General features: G+C 34.3%; 1 protein-coding gene across 3 annotated transcripts in view; it reads left to right on the top strand.

Annotated features, from left to right (window-relative positions):
* KCNT2 (potassium sodium-activated channel subfamily T member 2) overlaps positions 1–22145 on the top strand; it is a gene marked incomplete at both ends in the record, with an annotated part of 353426 nt that overhangs the window by 215922 nt on the left and 115359 nt on the right. For all 3 annotated transcript variants that reach the window (XM_079727058.1, XM_079727057.1, XM_079727056.1), the window contains one exon: positions 16237–16345. In XM_079727058.1, coding sequence (XP_079583184.1) covers positions 16237–16345 — 109 coding nt within the window. The remainder of the gene's footprint in view (positions 1–16236; positions 16346–22145) is intronic.

Here is a 22145-nt window from a genome sequence, read left to right as displayed (position 1 = left end):
AGTTTTTTTGTAGAAGTAATTTTAGATCAACAGAAGAATGGTATATATAGAACAGAGCACTTCTATGTACCCTTTCACATAACACACCTTCCTGGAATGTTAACTTCTTATTATAGTCATGGCCCATTTAATCAAAATTTTAAAAATTAACATTGCTGTGGATTATTTTTAAGTTAAATACGTTCCTGTATTTTGCTCCTCCTAATAAAATATCAATCATGTTTTTGTTTTTCCTTTCTGTGACTTTTACAAGTTTAATATATGGGCCAAACCATATTTCCTGCTTTTTCTCTTTGACACTTGATTAATTGCTGCTGACCATTAAGTATGTAAAGCCATTTTCTTGTGGACCACTTAAAATTTAATTAACTCAAAGCATCTTTATGTTTTTCTCCATTAATTTTCTTATGGTTGTATATTTCTCAAAGACTCATTTTCATAGTTCTGGAAACCAGAGAAGCATTTTTCTTCTTCTGTCTTAGGAAAGTGCCAGACATATTCTATCATAACCTAAGCCTATGATTTTCAGTCTGTAAAGTAGTTTCTTCATATGAATGTTTCATAAAGAAAACCAGGTATATCCTCTTTTATTCTTGCTTACTCATTCAAAACATTTTTATTGAGTCCTACTGTGAGCAATAAATTGTTCCAGGCACTAGTGGTATAATGAAGATGAAGATGGAGTAGCTATCTATTCCAATGGCAGATTTTCTAATTTTCTTTACCTCTAACCCTTTAATAACCAGGGAGTGTGCCTTTACATTCATCCCAAAAATAGCACTTCAACTGAGCTTTTTCTTTCTACATAGAACTTCATTTGTAACCTGAGAATCCTCATCCTCAACCCTTGCCACCCTCTTTATATAACAAAACTCATGATCCCAATGTTCTAATTTAGTAAAGTTTTCATGATTTGATATAATATCCCTGTTCCTGGAATAGTTGCTTCTGTATTGAAAAGAGTCTCTTAAAACACAATTTTTAACCCCAAAAGAATGAGATCCTAATACTAGGACAGCCAACAAGTGGAGAGAGCAAATATTATAATGGGATGTTTATTTAATCTAACATTGACTCAAATCATACTGCATAAGGACATATTGTGCACATGCACATGTGTGGGTGTTGTGTGTGTGTGCGATTGTGAATTAGGCTTTACTAAAGAATTGGAATGTTGTTGGAGAAGTGACGAGAGGCTAACGAAAGTTTTAGGTAAAGGTGTACATTTTTAACTAGTTAACAGAGCGACTCCAGGGGAAATATGGAGCGCAGGGAAGAGGGAAAAAAGGACCACATGGGGTGATTATTTAGGAAGTTATTATATTTGTTCAGGTGAGCGATACTGAGAGATTGAACCTAATGGTCGTTCAGGGTGAGAACGGATTCACGAATCATTTCAGACGTTCTCTAGACTTCATAATCAGTTGACTGTGAGAACCACAGAAGAGTGAGAAATTATTTTATTTTATCTTTGCAACTTTCCATCTCTTGTTGGTGTATTCTCATATTTAATATGAATTATACTATAACAGTTAACGAATCTATTTGTAGTGGCTTAGATGTTCATTTTACTCGTATGATTTAAAAACTTAAATGATCTGTTAAGGATGTTGAAAAGTAATACTGTAACTCAAGAGAATAAAAATGTGCAAAAATGTATGAAATAGTGAAAAGGAAAAAAAAAAAGTACAGTTTTCCACCTGTGTCGGGGAAACCCCAGGTCTTTCCTCCTGTGTTTCTCTGCTGTGACCTTTACTTCTCACACCGAGCACTTCGCTTCTGACACTTCTGGTCACCAAATGTGTGGGGTTTTTTTTCCCCCACACCAAGCAATTCTGCACAACACCAGCTGGGTGTCCTACAATTCAACTCAATTCTGACACTGTCTATTCAAAGATAGCATCAGATCCCACAGGTTAAGGGACCAGACCTGCAAGACTCCCCCAGATGATGAGGTAAATAGAGCAAGGCCTGGGAGGGTTCTGAGCACAGGAGCCTCTGTCCCTGTGGATTTGGGGTGCATCAGCCACCTAGGGTAGATGTGTTCACCAACCTGGAAGCCCTCCAAACCCCTGACTACTGGTATTTTATGGAGATTTCCTCACATAGGCATGACCATTTATTAACTCCACTTCCAGCCCCTCTACCCTCTCTGGAAGATGGGGTTGGAACTGAAAATTCCAAGCTTCTAATCACAACTTGGTTTTTCTGGTGACCAGTCCCATCCTGGAGCCATCCAGAAGCCCACCCAGAATCACCTCATTAGGACAAAAGATGCTGCTAGTACTCTTATAACTTAGGAATTTACAACAGTTTTAAGAGGTCCGTGTCAGCGACTGGGTTGAAACCAAATATAATAACAAGAGATGTTCCTAGTGCTCTTATCAACCAGGATATTACAATGGTTTCAGGAGTTCTGCGTCAGGAAAACTGGGGATAGAAATCAATATATATACTTTCTATTATCTCACAAAAAGCTTTCAAATAAGTAAGTAATCTTCCACCATGATATGGTAACAAGGAATTCTATAGGAGAAGGAGTGACACAGGAAAAGAACAACGGAAATCTAGGTACAGACCCCGTAATTTTTTCTGCATCATTTGTTTTTTCTAGCAGTGTCATTAAAATGTGTGTCCGTAGAATGCTACTCTGGAGATATTGTTGGGAAATGCTTAGTATAAGAGTACTGTATAAAGTAGTAAAAGGATGCACATGCAGAAATCCAAAAAGGATGGATACATCAGCTAGTATCGGTTTATATAATTATGTGAAGCTTTCATGAGGAAATAATATGACCTGCACACAACATTTAAATAAAAAGACATCCATTACAGTTTTTATTGTAAGAATAGATGTAGAAAGAAGTAAAGTGTCTCATATGAGAATACATACATAAGATATAGAAGATGTAGTGTGTCTATAAATTATGCACCTACAAGTCATTGTTAGAAATTATATTAAAATGAAGAGTAGTACAGATGAAATAAGCAAGATAGGAAATTCCTTAAAGTAGGGTAACAATTTTATTAATACTATTTATGTACATTAAATTGTATTTCATTTTTATATGTAAACGTAATACTAGCTAGAAGGTACGTTTGTTGAAGATGGTTGTTTTAATTTATTTATAGAGTTTACATTTTCACATTTTTCCCACAAGATCCAAATTATCGAGTGTAATTAATGCCATGAAAAAATTTGCAAATAATTATATCTAAGCAGGGAAGATGTTAACTTAATTACAGCAAGGGGTTATGTTTGTATAGCCTATAATATGTTTGTATAGACCTGAAATATCACTATCATGTGGGTTAAAGATAATGTATGTGAATTTACAGATCTGTGCAATTAGCATATTCTTATATAAACCACAACCAACTCTCATTTAATATACTGATATAATGACAACTTTAATTGGTGCCCAGTTCTCATTTAAACCATCAAGCTATTCTGTGTAGTAAATCATAAGGGCTAAATCTGATGAATTAGCCAATACCTAGTTCCTCCTTGAGAATGTTAAATTCACCTTCCAATAAGGAATGAAAAATAAGTCAATTTAAAAAGGGGTAGCTATTTTTAAAACCACCAAGGTGAATGTAATTAGCTGAGATAAGTTATTTCCCAAAAATTTTGGAAGTTTACATGTTTAAAAATAAGAAAAAGAAATTTATAATATGTTGAAATTGTAAATTAGTAATTTTGACAAAATCAGTTTCTTTTACGATTTTTTATTCATTATTAGGTTTTCAGCTTCTTAAGATTCAGTTTTGTCTGGAACTAATAAAAGTAAAATAAAAGCTCAATTATCATAAAAGAGGTTTTTGTGAACTTGTGTTATAATAGCCTTAAGATGATTATCTAGTTTAATTCCTAGGTTAAATGGTATGTGTACTTTTATGGTTTTTAATACACAATGCCAATTTGCTCTCCAGAAATGAATAACTTATCATTGCAGGACTGAGCAATATTCCTTTTGACTTTTGCCCCTTGGCTGAATGAAAAATAATATAAGAACTATATTATTATTATTGTGGCAGTTGACATTTATTTAATGCTTACTATGTGCAATGACTATGGTTCTGAATTACTTTTTATAGATTAACTCAATGAAGTTTCTTTTTGTAATTAATTTTTTATTGGAGTATAGTGGATTTACAATATTGTGTTAGTTTCTGCTGTACAGCAAAGCGAATCAGTTCTACATATACATATATCCATTCTTTTTTAGATTCTTTTCCCATATAGGTCATTACAGAGTATTGTAACTCAATGAATTTTCATCACAACCTTGTTAAGATAGTAGACTAGTTATCTATTGCTGATACTGAGTTAATGACTTCACATCTTCACGGTATAACCAGTAAACACTCATTGTCTCAGTTTCTGTGGGTCAGGAATTTGGGAGGAGTAATAATCAGGATATATGTGATGTTGCAGTAAAGATGTCAGTTGGGGCTACGTTATCTGAAGGCTTGACATTGTTTACTGTTTATAGAACATTGCCAGTGTCAAACTGGGTTGAATTCTGTATATTTAATAAGCATCTTGTATTTAGATCTTGTGAAACTAAATGAATTTTAAAGCTTTACTTAAATCTATTCTTAGCCATTGAATGGTTCACAGTCCTAGAATTGGTAGAAATATGATGTCTGCTCATGTACACACACAAACACACACACTCTGACTGGTATTTTATTGATTAAAGCAACAGGATCAAAATAAAACTCGATTGTTAGAGATTACTCTCCTCGAAGAAAAAGAAGCAATTTTTATGGCAATCAAGCCACTCATGCTTATTAACAGAGTCTAATAAGCAAAGGCTATGTGAGAGGTTTATAATGCAATTTGTTCAGTCGGTCTATGTAATAAACTCCCTGTAAAATAAAAACAAATAACATTCAAGTTTTAAAATTTACCCTGTTTCGTGTTTCTCTTTAAAAGCTCTTTCTCCAAAGGATATTTGATTTCTGTAAATCAAAATCCAGGACTAGATTGGTTTCATGCACTGTCCACTGTTGCTTACTGCTTTCTGAAGAGCTGTTACCTAGCAACTGCATGGAAGAAGCTTCCAGTACTTTAAATCATAGACAAGCTCAAAAAAATACTGTGAGGCAGACTTTAAAAAAAATATTCTGACTTGTTAAAATGCAATTAACAAATTGATTTTCCATAAAACAAAAGGGCCTTGAAAATAGATTTGATCGTATCTATCTATAAATTTGTACCTTTAATTATAATTGCTTATCTGAAGAGCTTTTAAATCAAAAATAATAAAAATAGCAATAGGGCTTCCCTCGTGGCGCAGTGGTTGAGAGTCTGCCTGCCGATGCAGGGGACGCGGGTTCATGCCCAGGTCCGGGAAGATCCCACATGCCGCGGAGCGGCTGGGCCCGTGAGCCATGGCCGCTGAGCCTGCGCGTCCGGAGCCTGTGCCCGCAACGGGAGAGGCTGCAACAGTGGGAGGTCTGCGTACCGCAAAATAAATAAATAAATAAATAAATAAATAAATAAATAAATAAATAAATAAATAAAAATAGCAATAAAACAGAAACCACGAATCTCATATAATCCTGCTATTTTAAAAGTCGTAGCCCTTGAAAACTGTTTCCCATTCCTTAAGATAGTTACTATTAACATTTTGATTCCCATTCTTACAATTTTTCATGCTTATTCAGACATACGTATGCACACATGAACATATATGCAGAAGTCAGCTTTTTTATCAATGGAGTTATAATGTATCGTTTTGCTACTTAAATTTTAAACCTGTATTATTGACATTATTTCAAGATGGTTTATTGAAATCTATCTTTTTATTTTTAATAATGTAGGATTGTGTTGATAAATAGTACCCGTTTAGAATTCTTATGAGCATTTTATATTCATTATCTACTTTTCTCCGCAGAAAACACTATGAGGTAAATACTATTATAATTCACAGTTTTAAAGATAAGGCAAGTTAGGCTCTGTGGGATTAGGACCTTGCCAGTGGCCTGGCACACTTGGGGGTGACACCATTTTCTCTCATGTGCTTATGCTCTGATGGCAAGCAACCCAAGAGAAAGAGCTGAGTCAAAACAGCAATTTTACAAGGACGAGAAGAAAATACAAGATTTCGAAAGAGGAAATGCTCTCTTCAACAAGGGAAGGAAATTAGAAAGAAAACATGGACAGATTTGATCATTGCTGAGGAGTAACCTTTGTCTGCATAATCAAAACTGGACTTTTGCCACATAAGTGGTCTCACCAGCAAGAGGGACAGTGTGTAGGGGAAGTGGTTGTGTCTACAAAATATTAATCCAGAAGTTTACAAAACATCGTCTAGTAACCATACTTAACTGAAAGAGGAGTTGAGACATGTCATTTCTCCCTGGACAGGCATGCACCCAGCTAGACCTTGGGGATGGGTGAGGGAAAATGAAGCCTGTTACTAAAAGGAAGAAGGAGAGAATGAATATGGGGTGAGAGTAGTTTCAGCCACAGTTCAAATCTTTTTGTCTACCTAAGTATCCATGTACAGTGTTTTTCCCTTATACATTAAGATACTCATTCATTATTATGAAAAATACCCCAAAGTTGCCTCAATTGCTGAATCCAACTCAAAGTGCAGGATATCTCGATAATTCAAAGTGATTGCCAGATGTGGATCCTAATAGTCTCACAATGAACACACCAATAAGTGAGTTAGTTACCTCTCCCCACCCCATATGCATATATAATAGCAAAGCAAGATAGCTGTGATAAAAAATAGTGGGTTTTGGACAAAGAAAGGGAGACACGCGGCAGACATTGTTCCATAGGAATGGTGAAATCCTGTGGAACATGAATTGCAGAGACCTTGCAGTAATTTTTTTGATTAGACACCCATCCTGCTCTTAGAAAATAACTCCTTTGTCTATTCATAAGCATAGATCCTTGGTCACTATCTTCTGTGGCTACAGAGAATGTTGAAATTAGAACAGACTTCCTCCAGTCCTTTCTATGTGTCAGTAATTGTGCTCAAAGTTCTTTTTTAAGAACTTTCTTGCACTTGCCGTATTTACTGGCTTTTGTTGCCGTGTCCGTATCACCCTCTTGGTTGCCATGACAACTACCTCGGCATCATCTGAAACAATAGGTTTATTGGGTGGGAAGGAAGCACAGCACCTTTAACTGATCCTCACATTAGGTCCAGCTTTATTGATCTGGCTGAAAAGTCTTAAAAGGAGGTCGCTGATAAAGATTCTGAAAGACAGTGTCATCTCCCATGATTTAGGGTACAGTTCACTGTTTTAGTTCTGCAACTGTCCAGATGCCTGGACTCCTAAGTTTCTGGCTTCAAGCAATGTTCCCTTCTCTCTCTGCTTGCAGAGTGATAGATTTTTACCCCAGATCATCTGTCTCTGTATACCTTACTAAAATCAGCAAGGTGCTGTCACCCACGTTAGTATTCTTGCCCTTTCTGATACCTCTCCCATACGTGTCTCCATCGACAGGTAGTTTCTGCATTCAGAGGGGAAAATGGATAATAGGGAAAGATAGCAATTTCTGTCACAGATCTAATTTTACATTATTCATCTCTATAGTACTTAAATTTTTTATAACTTAGTCTTCTTTTTTAAAAAAAATTATTGGAGTATAGTTGATTTACAGAGTTGTTAGTTTCAGGTGTACAGCAAAGTGAATCAGTTATACATATATCCACTCTTTTTTTTCTTTTTTTTTAAGATTCTTTTCCCATACAGGTCACTACAGAGTATTGAGTAGAGTTCCCTGTGCTATACAGCAGGTTCTTATTAGTTACCTATTTTATATGTAGTAGTGTGTATATGTCAATCCCAATCTCCCAGTTTATCCCCCCCACCTTATCCCATAGTAACTATAAGTTTGTTTTCTGCATCTGTGCCTCTACTTCTGTTTTGTAAATAAGTTCATTTGTACCTTTTTTTTTAGATTCCACATACAAGTGATATATGATATTTGTCTTTCTGCATCTGACTTACTTCACTCAGTATGACAGTCTCTAGGTCAATCCATGCCTCTATAAATGACCCATTTTTGTTCTTTTATATGGCTGACTAATATTCCATTGTATATATGTTCCACATCTTCTTTATCCATTCCTCCATCAATGGACATTTAGGTTGCTTCCATGACCTGGCTATTGTAAATAGTGCTGCAATGAACATTGGGGTGCATGTATCTTTTTGAATTATGGTTTGCTCTGGATATATGCCCAGGAGTGGGTTTGCTGGTTCAATCACATGATAGCTCTATATTTAGTTTTTCAAGAAATCTCCATACTATTCTCCACAGGGGCTGCACCAATTTAAATTCCCATCAGTAGTGTAGGAAGGTTCCCTTTTCTCCACACTCTCTCCAGCATTTATTGTTTGTAGATTTTTTGATGATGGCCAGTTTTTAATTAGAAAATTACTTGATAAAAATTGGCAGTTTGTGGCTTGAAATGTCCCCAAAAGGAAATGTAAGTAGCTGATGAAAAAAAATGAGCTGAAAAACTGCCCAATCTCCTTACTCACTGTCCCTCTTTTCCACACTGCTTGGTCATAATAGTTAATGGTATGGATAGCCAGGAAAATGCTTCTTTTAGTGCCCTAGGCTTGTGTTTCGGTGAGTTCCCTTCTTTCAGTGTTCTTGCCCACGTCTTATCTCTGCACCCACTTCCAGAGTCATATTCCCTAGATCATGTAAATGTGAGCCTTCTGTCATGACTATTCCTAGCCACCCCCCCTCTGTGACCACCACCCCCTATCTTTCTAGTTCATGTCCTATAATACAGAACTCCAACAATCTTTTGACTACACTGGGACCTGCGATTTGTTGATTCAACCAAGTTTTCACCTGTTGGTCCTGGATTCCCTTCTTAACCTGTTTGCATCCTTGGCACACCTTTAGAACCCATAATTTCAATTCAGCCTAGTTCGTTGACCTTCCATTAGTTAGACCTGTTTGTCAGAAATCAACTCTAGTGAACAACTCTCTGTCTTCTAGGTGTTTACTTCCATGCATTTGAATGTGGCCAGAGGAAACCAAACAAAAGACAACCTGCAGGCTATTCCTCCATTAAATTCATGATCACTAATTTTTAGGGGTCTAGAAGCTGCCAAACAATCATTCTGTCCCTCAATTCTGTTTCTTCTCCCACTCTCTTAAACAGTGATACCATATTTTCTCTCTCACCTCCAACCTCTTCCCTAATCATATCCACCTATTTTACTAAGAAAGTAGAACGATTGGAAGAAAAACAAAATTTTCGTAAACGTCTGCCTACACATCTACCCACCAACCTGAAGGTAGAACGCCCATATATTCTACCTTTTTTCCTGTTATTATAGGTGAACAATTTTAGTAGCAATATGGCTGAGAAGAGGCATGAAAAGAGTGATATATTATGTTAGTAAGATTACCCAAATTCTGACAATCTAGGAATGACATTCTAAGGAATTCAAAATATATACTATAAGCTTTAGGATTTATGAAAGGTCATTAATCCATTTGGCAGATCAAACAGCACTCTCTAGTTATTGTTGATAATGGAAATGTTCTGTATTTGCCTTGTCTAATACCTAGCCAGTAGTCACAAGTATTTTTGAGAACTTAATTGATATTGAACTTTTATTTCTGTTTAATTTTAGTTCATTTAAATGTAAATAGCCACGTGTAGCAGAGGCAAGTGTATCGGCCAGCACAGTTTCATTTTTATTTTATGCAATTAATTAGTTAATTCATTATTTTATTGAAGTATAGTTGATTTACAATGTGTTCATTTCAGGTGTACAGCAAAGTGATTCAGTTAGTCATACGTATATATATATTTTTTCACAGATTCTTTTCCCTTATAGGTTATTGGAAAATATTGAGTAGAGTTCCCTGTGCTATACAGTGGGTCCTTGTTGGTTATCTGTTTTATATATAGTCGTGTGTATAAGTTAATCCCTAAACTCCTAATTTATCCCTCCCCCTGCTTTCCCCTTTGATTATCATGTTTGTTTTTTATGTCTGTGGGTCTACTTCAGTTTTGTATGTAAGTTCATTTGTGTCATTCTTATTTTAGCTTGCACATATAAGCAGTATTATATGATATTTGTCTTTGTCTGGTTTACTTCACTTAGTATGGTAATCTCTGGGTCTATCCATGTTACTGTAAATGGCATTATTTCATTCCTTTCTATGGCTGAGGCAACTGTATTGGACAACACAATTTTAGAAGGGTGATAGGTGGGATGTTGAAGAATTGGAGAACAGGAAGAGCAATTCAGAAGCTGTTTTGTTACCCCCGGTGAGAGATTATCAGAGTTTGAATAAAGATCCGGCATCCCTTAGCTGTAATCCCAATCCAGAAAATTCTGAAAAAAGAAAATATTTTAGTATTTGTGTTGGTGTTAAAATCTGACCTGACCTGAAATTATTTGGTAGCAATCCCCGCACTGAACTTAATTTTTTAAAAAAAATTTTATCGGGGTATAGTTGCTTTACAATATTGTGTTAGTTTATACTGTACAGCAAAGTGAATCAGCTGTACGTATACATATATCCCCTATTTTTTGGATTTCCTTCTCATTTAGGTCACCACAGAGAAGTGAATAGAGTTCCCTGTGTTATACAGTAGGTTCTCATTAGTTATCTATTTTATACATAGTATCAATAGTGTATATATGTCAATCCCAATCTCAAAATTCATCCCACTACCCCCTTTCCCCCTTGGTATCCATGCATTTGTTCTCTATGTCTGTGTCTCTATGTCTGCTTTGTAAACAAGATCGTCTATACCAATTTTTTCAGATTCCACATATATGCATTAATATACGATATTCATTTTTCTGTTTCTGACTTACTTCACTCTGTATGACAGCCTCTGGGTCCAGCCATGTCTCTACAAATGACCCAGTTTTGCTCCTTTTTATGGATGAGTAATATTCCATTGTATATATGTACCACATCTTTTTTTATTTTATTTTACTTTTATTTATTTATTTTTTAACATCTTTATTGGAGTATAATTGCTTTACAATGGTGCATTAGTCTCTGCTTTATAACAAAGTGAATCAGTTATACATATACATATATCACCATATCTCCTTCCTCTTGCATCTCCGTCCTATTCTTCCTATCCCACCCCTCTAGGTGGTCACAAAGCACTGAGCTGATCTCCCTGTGCTATGTGGCTGCTTCCCACTAGCTATCTATTTTATATTTGGGAGTGTATATATGTCCATGCTACTCTCTCACTTCGTCCAAGCTTACACTTCCCCCTCCCCATGTCCTTAAGTCCATTCTCTATGTCTGCATCTTTATTCCTGTCCTGCCCCTAGGTTCTTCATAACCATTTTTTTTAGATTCCATATATATGTGTTAGCATATGATATTTGTTTTTCTGTTTCTGACTTACTTCACTCTGTATGACAGACTCTAGGTCCATCCACCTCACTATAAATAACTCAATTTCATTTCTTTTTATGGCTGAGTAATATTCCATTGTATATATGTACCACATCTTCTTTATCCATTCATCTGTCGATGGACACTTAGGTTGCTTCCATGTCCTGCCTATTGTAAACAGTGCTGCAGTGAACATTGAGGTGCATGTGTCTTTTTGAATTATGGTTTTCTCTGGGTATATGCCCAGTAGTGGGATTGATGGGTCATATGGTAGTTCTATTTTAAGTTTTTTAAGGAATCTCCATAGTGGCTGTATCAATTTACATTCCCACCAAAAATTCATGAGGGTTCCCTTTTCTCCACACCCTCTCCAGAAATTATTTTTTGTAGATTTTTTGATGATGGCAATTCTGGCCAGTGTGAGGTGATACCTTATTGTAGTTTTGATTTGCATTTCTCTAATAATTAGTGATGTTGAATATCTTTTCATGTGTTTGCTGGCCATCTGTATGCCTTCTTTGGAGAAATGTCTATTTAGGTCTTCCACCCATTTTTTGATTGGGTTGTTAAGTTTTTTGATATTGAGCTTCATAAGCTGTTTGTATATTTTGGAGATTAATCCTTTGTCAGTTGCTTCATTTGTAAATATTTTCTCCCATTCTGAGGGTAGTCTTTTCCTCTGTTTATGGTTTCCTTTGTTCTGCAAAAGATTTTACATTTCATTAGGTCCCATTTGTTTCTTTTTGTTTTTATTCTCATTACCTTGGGAAGTGGGTCAAAAAAAGATCTTGCTGCAATTTATGTCAAAGAGTGTTCTGCCTCTGTTTTCCTCTAAGAGTTTTACAGTGTCTGTCCTTACTTTTAGGTCTTTAATTGGTTTTGAGTTTATTTTTGAGTTTATTTTTGTGTATGATGTTAAGGAGTGTTCTAATTTCATTCTTTTTTTTTTTTTTTTTTTTTTTTGTGGTACGCGGGCCTCTCACTGTTGTGGCCTCTCCCGTTGCGGAGCACAGGCTCCGGATGCGCAGGCTCAGCAGCCATGGCTCACGGGCCCAGCCGCTCCGCGGCATATGGGATCCTCCCAGACCGGGGCACGAACCCGTATCCCCTGCATCGGCAAGCGGACTCTCAACCACTGCGCCACCAGGGAGGCCCTAATTTCATTCTTTTACATGTAGCTGTCCAGTTTTCCCAGCACCACTTATTGAAGAGGCCGGCTTTGTCTCCATTGTATATTCTGGCTTCCTTCATCATAAATTATGGGACCATAGTTGCATGTGTTTATCTCTGTGCTTTCTATCCTGTTCCATTGATCTATATTTCTGTTTTTGTGTCTTGATTACTGTAGCTTTGTAGTATAGTCTGAAGTCAGGGAGCCTGATTCCCCCAGCTCCATTTTTTTCCTCAAGATTGCTTTTGATAATTGAGGTCTTTTGTGTTTCCATAAAAATGGTAAAATTTTTGGCTCTAGTTCTGTGAAAAATGCCATTGGTAATTTGATAGGGCTTGCATTGAATCTATAGATTGCTTTGGGTAGTATAGTCATTTTCACAATATTGATTCTTCCAATCTAAGAATATGGTATATCTCTCTATCTGTTTGTGTCATCTTTGATTTCTTTCATCAGTATCTTATAGTTCTCTGCATACAGGTGTTTTTCCTCTTTAGATAGGTTTATTCCTAAAATTAGTATGAGTATTTCCACATTAGCTGCAGAAATAATAAACATAAGCATAGGTTGCTACCTACACATATTACATAGGGTTTGCAAGATGAAGCATATCGTCTTTCCAAAATTTGAAAAAAAAAATAATTCTAAAAGCTGATAGGTGTCCCTTAAGATATGGACAAGGATCAGAAGCCTGTAGTAAATAGTGAGAGTGGGAATGGGGGTAGGAGAATGAGAGAGAGACAGAGGACTTTAGTGGTATAATCAGTCAATAAACCTTGGCAGTCATATGACATTGGGAAATGAGGGGCAAAGTAGGATGAAAGAATATTGTCAGTTTTTTAACTCAAGTTAGTGGATAGTGATGAGTATTCAAAAAATATCTGAGAAGGAGGGATAGATTTGGACCTGAGAGGAGACATCTAGAGATATATTCAATTCTGTTTTGCAGACTGGGTTTCTGTAATTTATGCAAATGAAGAATGTTATTGTATCATATTCCTTTCCCTGTGCCAATCTTCCTTATTGATTACATAGATGTTTTCTTTATAAAAAGAGTACTGATTTTTCTTATTTTCTAACAGAGAATCCCAGCATTATATACAATTAACTCATTAATCTAAGATGATTGTTTTTAACCTATCTGATCCAATACCACCTTTTTATGATAAATATTTTGTAATACTTCCTTTACTATCCTGGAATGAAATTCAGAGTAAATGTAAATATCTATATGAATACATTTTAAAGAATTAATATAATGTCCTAATTGTAATATGAAGGAGAAAGAGAAGGGAAATAATTAATAGTAAGGAAGTGTATATTTCAATATGTAAATGCCCAGGTATGAATAACCAAAAAAAGACAATGCAAGAGAGAAAATTACTTGCGCCAATAAGTACGTGCCCACTACTGACACTGACAGTAGCGAGCACATACTTATTATTAATGATCATATCTTAAATTTGTATTAATGACTCACATACAATACTAAACAAAATAAACTTTCTCTTAATTTATACAGTGGTTGTCTTTCTAAATAATTCAGTATTTACTAAAATAGTGCAGAACTTACTTTGTATTTATGTGTAAAGTAGCCTCCAGTAATATGTACATTGCTTGATAGACTAATAGACACTGTAAAAACTTTACTTCTTGTAGAAAAAAACATATACAGAAATAAAAATTACTACCTAAAATTTACTAATCTTTCCCTTCTTTCCATTTCCCACAGATTAGTATAGTTTTTGAAAAATTAGCCAGTGCAACATGATCTTCCATCAACCATCCCCAACCAAACACAGATGAACACGTTAAGTGAGGAAAAGGGAGGAAGGGGACCCAATTTTTTACTTTTTAACCACTGAAGGGAAATAAGATGGAATATTTTTCAACTATCACAGAACTATCACATTATCTCATGGTCCCCTACTAGAAGAAATACGGTTTGTACATTAAACCAAGGGAAAGTTAATAATTGCATGTGGTTTTGCATATATGGTAAACATACCTTCTAAATTTTCTGGTAGTTTATCTCATGTCATAATACTTGTAAACATTTTTCTTAAATCATATGTTCAATTTTTGGTTTAAAATTTATGGACCCCAAATGTATGGCTATCATATGATTCTAAAGTAATAACACTCTTCATTTAGCAGTTTTGTTACTTTATTTTCATAGATAGGGCATACACACTCAAAAATTATTTTGAGAAATATTGAAATAGTGGTTTAAGTCATTGTTATTTTGCAAATATTTTTGTATACTTTTCCACATTCAAAATTGGATTTTGAATCTACCTGCCTTCCTGCAAAATATTAAGTATCATGGTTATGAATTTTTTGAGATTTTCCTTAAAAATTATCATTATAATATATTTGACAAGCAAAAAAGAGGAAAGAGAAACAAAGACAGAGACATTGTTAGCAGATTCTTGATTTTTTAAAGAGTAAATCCTGATAGGTAACCATAGCATACAATTTCTTCCATAAAAGGTGAAAGAAAAAAAATGAATAAGGAAATGAAGGAAAAAGAAAAAAATAATGGGCTCTTTCATATGCTAACTCATGTTATACAAATTGGAGTAATGTTATTATTTATCTATCTGGAGCATTTGATGAACCATTTCCCAAGCAATCTTGTTTCTTCATAAATTGTATGGTGTATGTATTCATTTTATAGATCCGACTCACCTATTCAACCTTCTATTTCTTAATTTAGCTAAAACTGCTATTTTCTGCCTAAGAATATTTATTTAATTAGAACTTTAAACAGTCTTTATTTCCAATACCAGCTATAATAGTTTACTTGGAAGGGAAGTTTTTTTTCCCAAAACAAACAGTTTTTTTCCCAAACAAACTTTAATTGCTTCTCTAAAATATGATTTCTGTGGAAAATTGAGTATATGGCATCTGGGCCCTCGTTCTTGCATGAAAATAATATACTTGGGCTGAGTAGCATCACCCCCCTTTAATATGACCTGCGCCCCCTTACGTGCCATCTTTTCAAACACTCTATTGTTTTTATGTCATTGAATTTTTTTATGCCATTTATTATCTTTTCTTACTGGACTCTATCGTCTTTTGAATTTTTGACCTAGGTCCTAGGTTAAAGTATATTTTAAATTTATATTTATTTCAGGATTAATTTTTATTGATTGGTAATTACAGTTGTTTTGATAATAAAAAATCTATTACTTGTATGCTGTGCAAATATTATCTGCCACATTTTTTAATAACCACTTTCTAAGTCTTTATGTTGACTATGAAGTTGATAAATCAATTATGTTATAAATCAGTACTATTGTATTTCATACCATAGAATTATCAGAAGTAAAGGAGACTTTATATAGTCTCTGGTTTATTATCCAGACTGTACCTCTAACCTACCTCCTTGTACATATGAGACACAGGAAAAATAAGCATTTTGCCAAAAGCCGTCAATTTTATTAAAGACAGGTCTGGGACCAGATCCTCCATACCTCAATAACTTACCTCATAGTCTAGTACTCTCTATTATGAATCATTTTTCCTGGGGATAAATTTGCACATGTAAAAACCTCTCTAAAACAAGTGTGTTTATATGGAAAGTTTTGTAATTTTATTCATTGCTTTATTTTTCATATTATTTTAAAATCTTACTATCCCAAGGTAAATTATTCTAATTTACCTATTTTATTCCAAACAGATCATGTTGTTTGTGAAGAAGAGTTTAAATACGCCATGTTAGCTTTAAACTGTATATGCCCAGCAACATCTACACTTATTACACTACTGGTTCATACCTCTAGAGGGCAGTAAGTATATTTTTTCTTTAAGATAATGTATTTTAATTTATAAAAAATATAAGTGCAGTTATGTGATTTAGAAATACAGTAGTAAGCCTAGGTATACAGCTATATATGTACCTATACTTGTATTTGTGTGAGTTATCATCATCTGACAGATAGATAGATAGATAGATAGAGAGACAGACATACAAATACAAACCTGTTATAGGGTCCAAGACATATAGGAAACTGACAATGATTTGCTGTCTTTTCTAATTAATCTTCTTTTCTAATTAATCTTGATATAATTTGTTTCATCCTAAATTTTATGTCTTCATCACTTGTTAGGCCTAGGATTAGGGCATTGTTTATATTTTCAAGATTAATAATTTGCAAATAAAACTTGTAAAAACAGGATGACAGCAGTCATTACTGTATGGCCTTAAAGCCGTTTTTTTTCTGTTTCTGAGGTAAGTTTTTATCTGAAAGCTGTATGTGCACTAATGAGCTCAAAATTAAAATTTTATAATTATTATAGAATGATAACAAAGTAGTTGATAAAATCAGCTAATGTAGTATAAAAGAAATAATGTTTAATATGAATTTCAGGGTATTGAGGGAAATTATATCATCAAAACATTTTTTCCTATTTGTTTATTTTGATAGAGTTTCATAAAATATAGAGGTTGTTTTTGACTTGCATAATCAAGTAAAATACAATCAGCGAACATAGTCACTGCCCTTATTTAAAGAGACAAATGTTGCACTGCCTTTCATACTTTTCACATTCCTTACTTGGTATTTTAGACAAAATGTTGATTTTCTAAGTAAATTCCACCATGGTGCTTGTAGTTATGAAAATTTAAGTTTAGTGAGTTAATTGATAGTTATTTAAGTGAAGTGCCAAATCAAATAATTCAAGGAAAAGGAAAATTCTTTTCTGGGATTTAGTACTGGATGGAGGAAATTGCTAATTGAAAAATAGTAAATGCCTTCTGGTACTTTAAGTAGATTTTACTCTCTTATCTCTAACTACGTCTCTGTTCTATTGAGACAGAAAGATTTTCCCAGGAGCAGTTTTCTCAAAGTTCTGAATATAAATGTTTCTATTCTATGAATTTATAAGCCTTTAAGATTTGCAGTGGAAAGGATGTAACAGGATCATGAATGAAATTGATTTTTCTTTGATGGACGTACTTAGCATTTCGATGGAATTAAATAAAATACTGAAAGCTGTTTTGTCACCAACTAATTGACTGTTCATAGAACTTATCATATGGCTTCATTATTTTGTCATCCATCTTTGTCATAGAATCAGACAGCTTTAGAGCTGAGTATCTAGCCCAGCTTCTCTCTTGCACAAATGATAAAATGAGGCCCATCTCCACTAACACACATTAGTATTTATAGATCGGTTAAATTACATTTTCCAACTCCTAGTAAATATTATTTATTGGCACACAATATTGCCTGGTGAACAAATTGCACTTAACATAAATTTAAAAAGAATTTCAGCGACACTTAAAATAGGATTTTTCCTAATATACTCTAATGAATTTTGTCATATTAAAAATGAAAGTGATGTTGTTGAATACATTGTTACCACATAATTAAGGATTTCCCATAAGTAAGATTGACCTGCAAAATTATTTCCCAGTTAACTGATACAATAAATGCCTTAGTCCACCAAAATAACTCTCTTTATAGCAGCTTTATTGAGATATAGTTCACATACCATATAATTAACACATTAAAGTATACAATGTAATATTTTTAGTATATTCATAGAACTGTGCAACTATCGCTGCTAACTCCTAATATTTTCATCATCCCATAAAGAAATTCTTTACCTTTTTGCAGCCGCCCATATTACATCCAAACTCTTTCAACCATAGGCTAATCTTACCCTGTCTCTATAGATTTTCCTATTCTGGACATTGCATATTGCATATAAATGGAATCATACAATATGTGCTTTTTTGATTTTTGGACTGGCTTCTTTCACTTGGCATAATGTTTTTAAAGTTCATCCATATTGTAATATGCATCACTACTTCGTTCCTTTTTATAACTGAATAATTTTCCATTGTATGAATATATTTCATTTTACTTCTCTATTCATCAGCTGATGGATATTTGGGTTGTTTATGACATTGTGAATAAGGCAGGTCTTAATATTAATGTAAAGATTCTTGTGAGGACATGTGCTTTAATTTCTTTGGGTCTGTATCTAGGAGTGGAATTGCCAGGTCATCAGGTAGCTCGATTTAGCCTTTTTTAGGAACTGCCAGAATGTTTTCTGAAGGGATTATAGCATCTTACATTGCCACCAGCAGTGTATCATGGTTCCAATTTCTTCATGTCCTCAACAATGCTTGTTATCATCTGCCTTTTGCATCATAACTGTCCTAGTGGATGTAAAGTGCTGTCTCGTGGTTTTGATTTGCATTTTGCTGATTATTAATAATGTTGAGCATTAGTTCATGTGTTTATTGACCACTTTCATATCACCTTTGAAGAAAAAACTATTCAGATCCTTAAACAGATAAATACCATCACTTGAATATAAATAGTCATCCAAACAGATCACTTAATTTAAAATATCTAATATATTTTATTAAGAATATTGTATGACTAAAGTAATTTGTATTATCTTCTGTATTATGCATTAAATGAAGGTATAGTGAAGATTCACTTATTAACAGAATATGTTTGAAATTTTGCCTTTGAGCATCAGCAGAAATCAGAGAGCTCAAACATAGTGATTTAATAATGAGAGAACAAACTCGGGAGCTGAATTAAGTAGTATAATGGGGAAAATGTTGAATAGTCTAGGAAATGCTTTATGCAAAGATTATCAAACCACTAATTGAAAAAAAGCTTACGATAATACTCAAATTTCCCCATTAAAAAAGGAGAGAGAATAATATTATTAGTTCATTATATCATAAATGAACTTTTAATGGTGATTTTGACTAAAAATAGTTGATATTCACAAGCTAAACAATTTAAGACCCAAAAAACACAGACATAAATATAATACAAAACCTAAAATAGTCTAACTTAAAAATATATTTTTAAATTAAGTGCTCTGTAGATTATAGGTATTTAAGGAAAATAATAAATATGAGTTCTGGAACAAATAAGATAGACAAAGGAAGCAGGAGTTAGAGATAGAAAGGTAAGCTCTTTTAGTGACATACCTGCCTTAGGTCTGAGAATGGAGTTCCTAATTCAGCCTTAGAATTAGATTTGCTCACTAAAACACCTTCATCCTTTTCTTAGTTCTCTTCCTCTCTAGCCCGTGATAATGGGGAGAAAGATGGAAACCATATATTAAGCACGAATTGCCTACCTTTGTATTTTTATATGGGGAATATTAATTTTAAAAATATTTATCTTGTATTTTGGAGTCTCTGGAGCAACTTAGCTGGGACCCTGAACAATATATCCCAAGGCTCATTAATGCTGTCATGGTCTTACATTTTCTTTTCCTAGATGTTAATATACTCATCTTGTTCTAGTTGATCTGTGAGTCAACTAGCTGATGTTAACTTTAGGTGACTTTGAATAACTGTGCTCCTTTTATTCATTCAAGTTTTCTCTGTATTTTAGCCCTTCATAGTTTTCCCCTATCACTCACTTCATTTACATTTGAGTGCTCAGTACTCTTGGCAGTGGTGTTTCTTATTGTCAATTAAATTAACGTTTTGAATTATTTGGCAAACTCATTAGAAAGATGAACAGAATTTTATTCTTTGTACCAATATCATTGTAGGCTGTCAAACAGGGACCGTGATGATTTTAACAAAGAGATGCCAAATTATCAGAACAGTTGGTAGACCTTCAATTGGCCCATCTTGATGACATTTGTCTCTATGAAAATTTATTTTTTTTCTTTTCCTTTCCATTTACTTTCATGAAAATATTTATTTATTTCATTAGTCCCATCCAAGAGGCAATATTTTTGCTTAGTGATCATTAATGGGAAGGAAAGAGAGAATTGATAAGAAAAATATTGCAAAGTTAGAATTTACACAACTTGGCCGCTGATGAGTTATGGATGTAGAAAAGAGAAAAAAAGAAAAAAATCCCTTTACTCACTGAGGTTTGACAGTAGAGAACTATAAAATGTGTAGTTTTCGCAGGAGAAAGGAGTTTGGTATTGGATCTATTTGCTTCCTGATGCAGGTATCATTGCTCGTGGAAATTACTGCTACTCTTGGTTCCGGAGGAGAGATCAGGGCTATTCAGGGCCACAGAGGTGAAAGCAGAAATGGTGGGGATTTGGGAAAAATGACCACTTAAGGCTTTTCCTTAGGAAACAGATGGAAGAAAAGAACAGCAACTATAGTATAACCTAACAGAACAAAAAGGAGCAAGGATTTCTAGAAAGAACTGGATGGTTAACAATACAGACGGTTTAAGATGGAGAAGACGCAAACAGAATTAGTAGGTCACTGGTCTCTGGGAAGTTCTGAGAAAACAGTTTGGGACAATGGAGACTTTCTCATTTTGAGATAGTGTGAACAAATAAGGAGATGATAAGAAAGTGAAGCCTGGTCGAAGGCTGCCACTTCATTAAGTTTGTCCAGGAAGATAAGAAAGGAAAATAATGAAAGCTCTATTGCACAGCAGATAGTTCTGCTGGTTCCACAGAAGGCTGCTTCTTTGATCATGGCAATTAAGAAAGATTGTCTGTATATCCCTGGTGGCCCTTTCTCCATTTCTCCCATCACACACACACACGCACACACACACACACACACACACACACACACTTCAAGACTGGAGGTCTGAATGGAGTAATTGCAAGAAAGGGAAACGATATACCTCTGAAGGTTACTCATTTTTCTTTTATATAAACTAACATGTACTGAAAATCTCCACAGAAATACATTTTATTAGGTGTATCCAAAATCTGTTTGATTACCTGAGAAATGTTTTTCCTAATCACGCCTATTAAAAGATTAACTAGAATATTATTCTATTAAACATATCTTGAGAAATACAGGTACTGCTCAGTCTGACAGTCCTCTGCTTGGAAAGGCTTTAATAGCTCATCTTTCATTATCAAATTAGATTTAAGTATATCCATTTTATTTATTTAAAGCCCTGTATGCTCTAGTACTTATTTATTTTTATATCCTTATTTCTCATGATACTCATATGTATCGTGTTCTCCAAATAACATGATCCTAAATATACTTTGCGGTTTCCGCCTTCTACATCTTTTTTTAACATTGTTCCCTCTGCCTTGAATTTTTTCTGCCTTCCTAGAGGGTTTTGCTAAAATTTGAAAATTCTATCTCCTCAAGAATATTTTTAAACTCCCCAATTTAATGTGATCTTTCCCTTCTACAAACTCACATAGAATTTTATGACATTCTGCCAGAGCATGTGTTATGGTCTTTTTATTTTTTCCTACATAACAGGGTATAATTTTGTTTAAGGTGGAGAACATGCCTTACTCATTCTTATACCTTCTATAGTGTTTCACAGCATGAATGCTCAAAAAACACTAGTTAAGTAAATGAAGTAAAGGATATACTAAAGATGATTCATTGAGGCTCCTGGTTCAAAGTAGTTTATGATCCATAGTCTTCATCTGCTCTTCCTCATCTGCTCCATTGAAATGATAACAGATAAATAAAAGTCATAAGCTTTTATCAGCGAAAAAGAAGAGATTCCAGTGAATTTCTAGAAGATGGAAAGTGGGTAAATGAACTTAATGAAAACTCCATCCCAGCATATGTTTAGAAGGTGATACAGCAGGACAAAATTCCAGCCCCCAGTGAGGCTCTGGGGTGCAAGATTCCTAGGAAAA

The sequence above is a fragment of the Hyperoodon ampullatus genome (assembly GCF_949752795.1).
Source record: "Hyperoodon ampullatus genome assembly, chromosome: 2".
Taxonomy (NCBI): Eukaryota; Metazoa; Chordata; class Mammalia; order Artiodactyla; family Ziphiidae; genus Hyperoodon; species Hyperoodon ampullatus.
The sequence above is the reverse complement of the archived record's forward strand: the minus strand, read 5'-3'. Positions and strand labels throughout refer to the sequence as shown.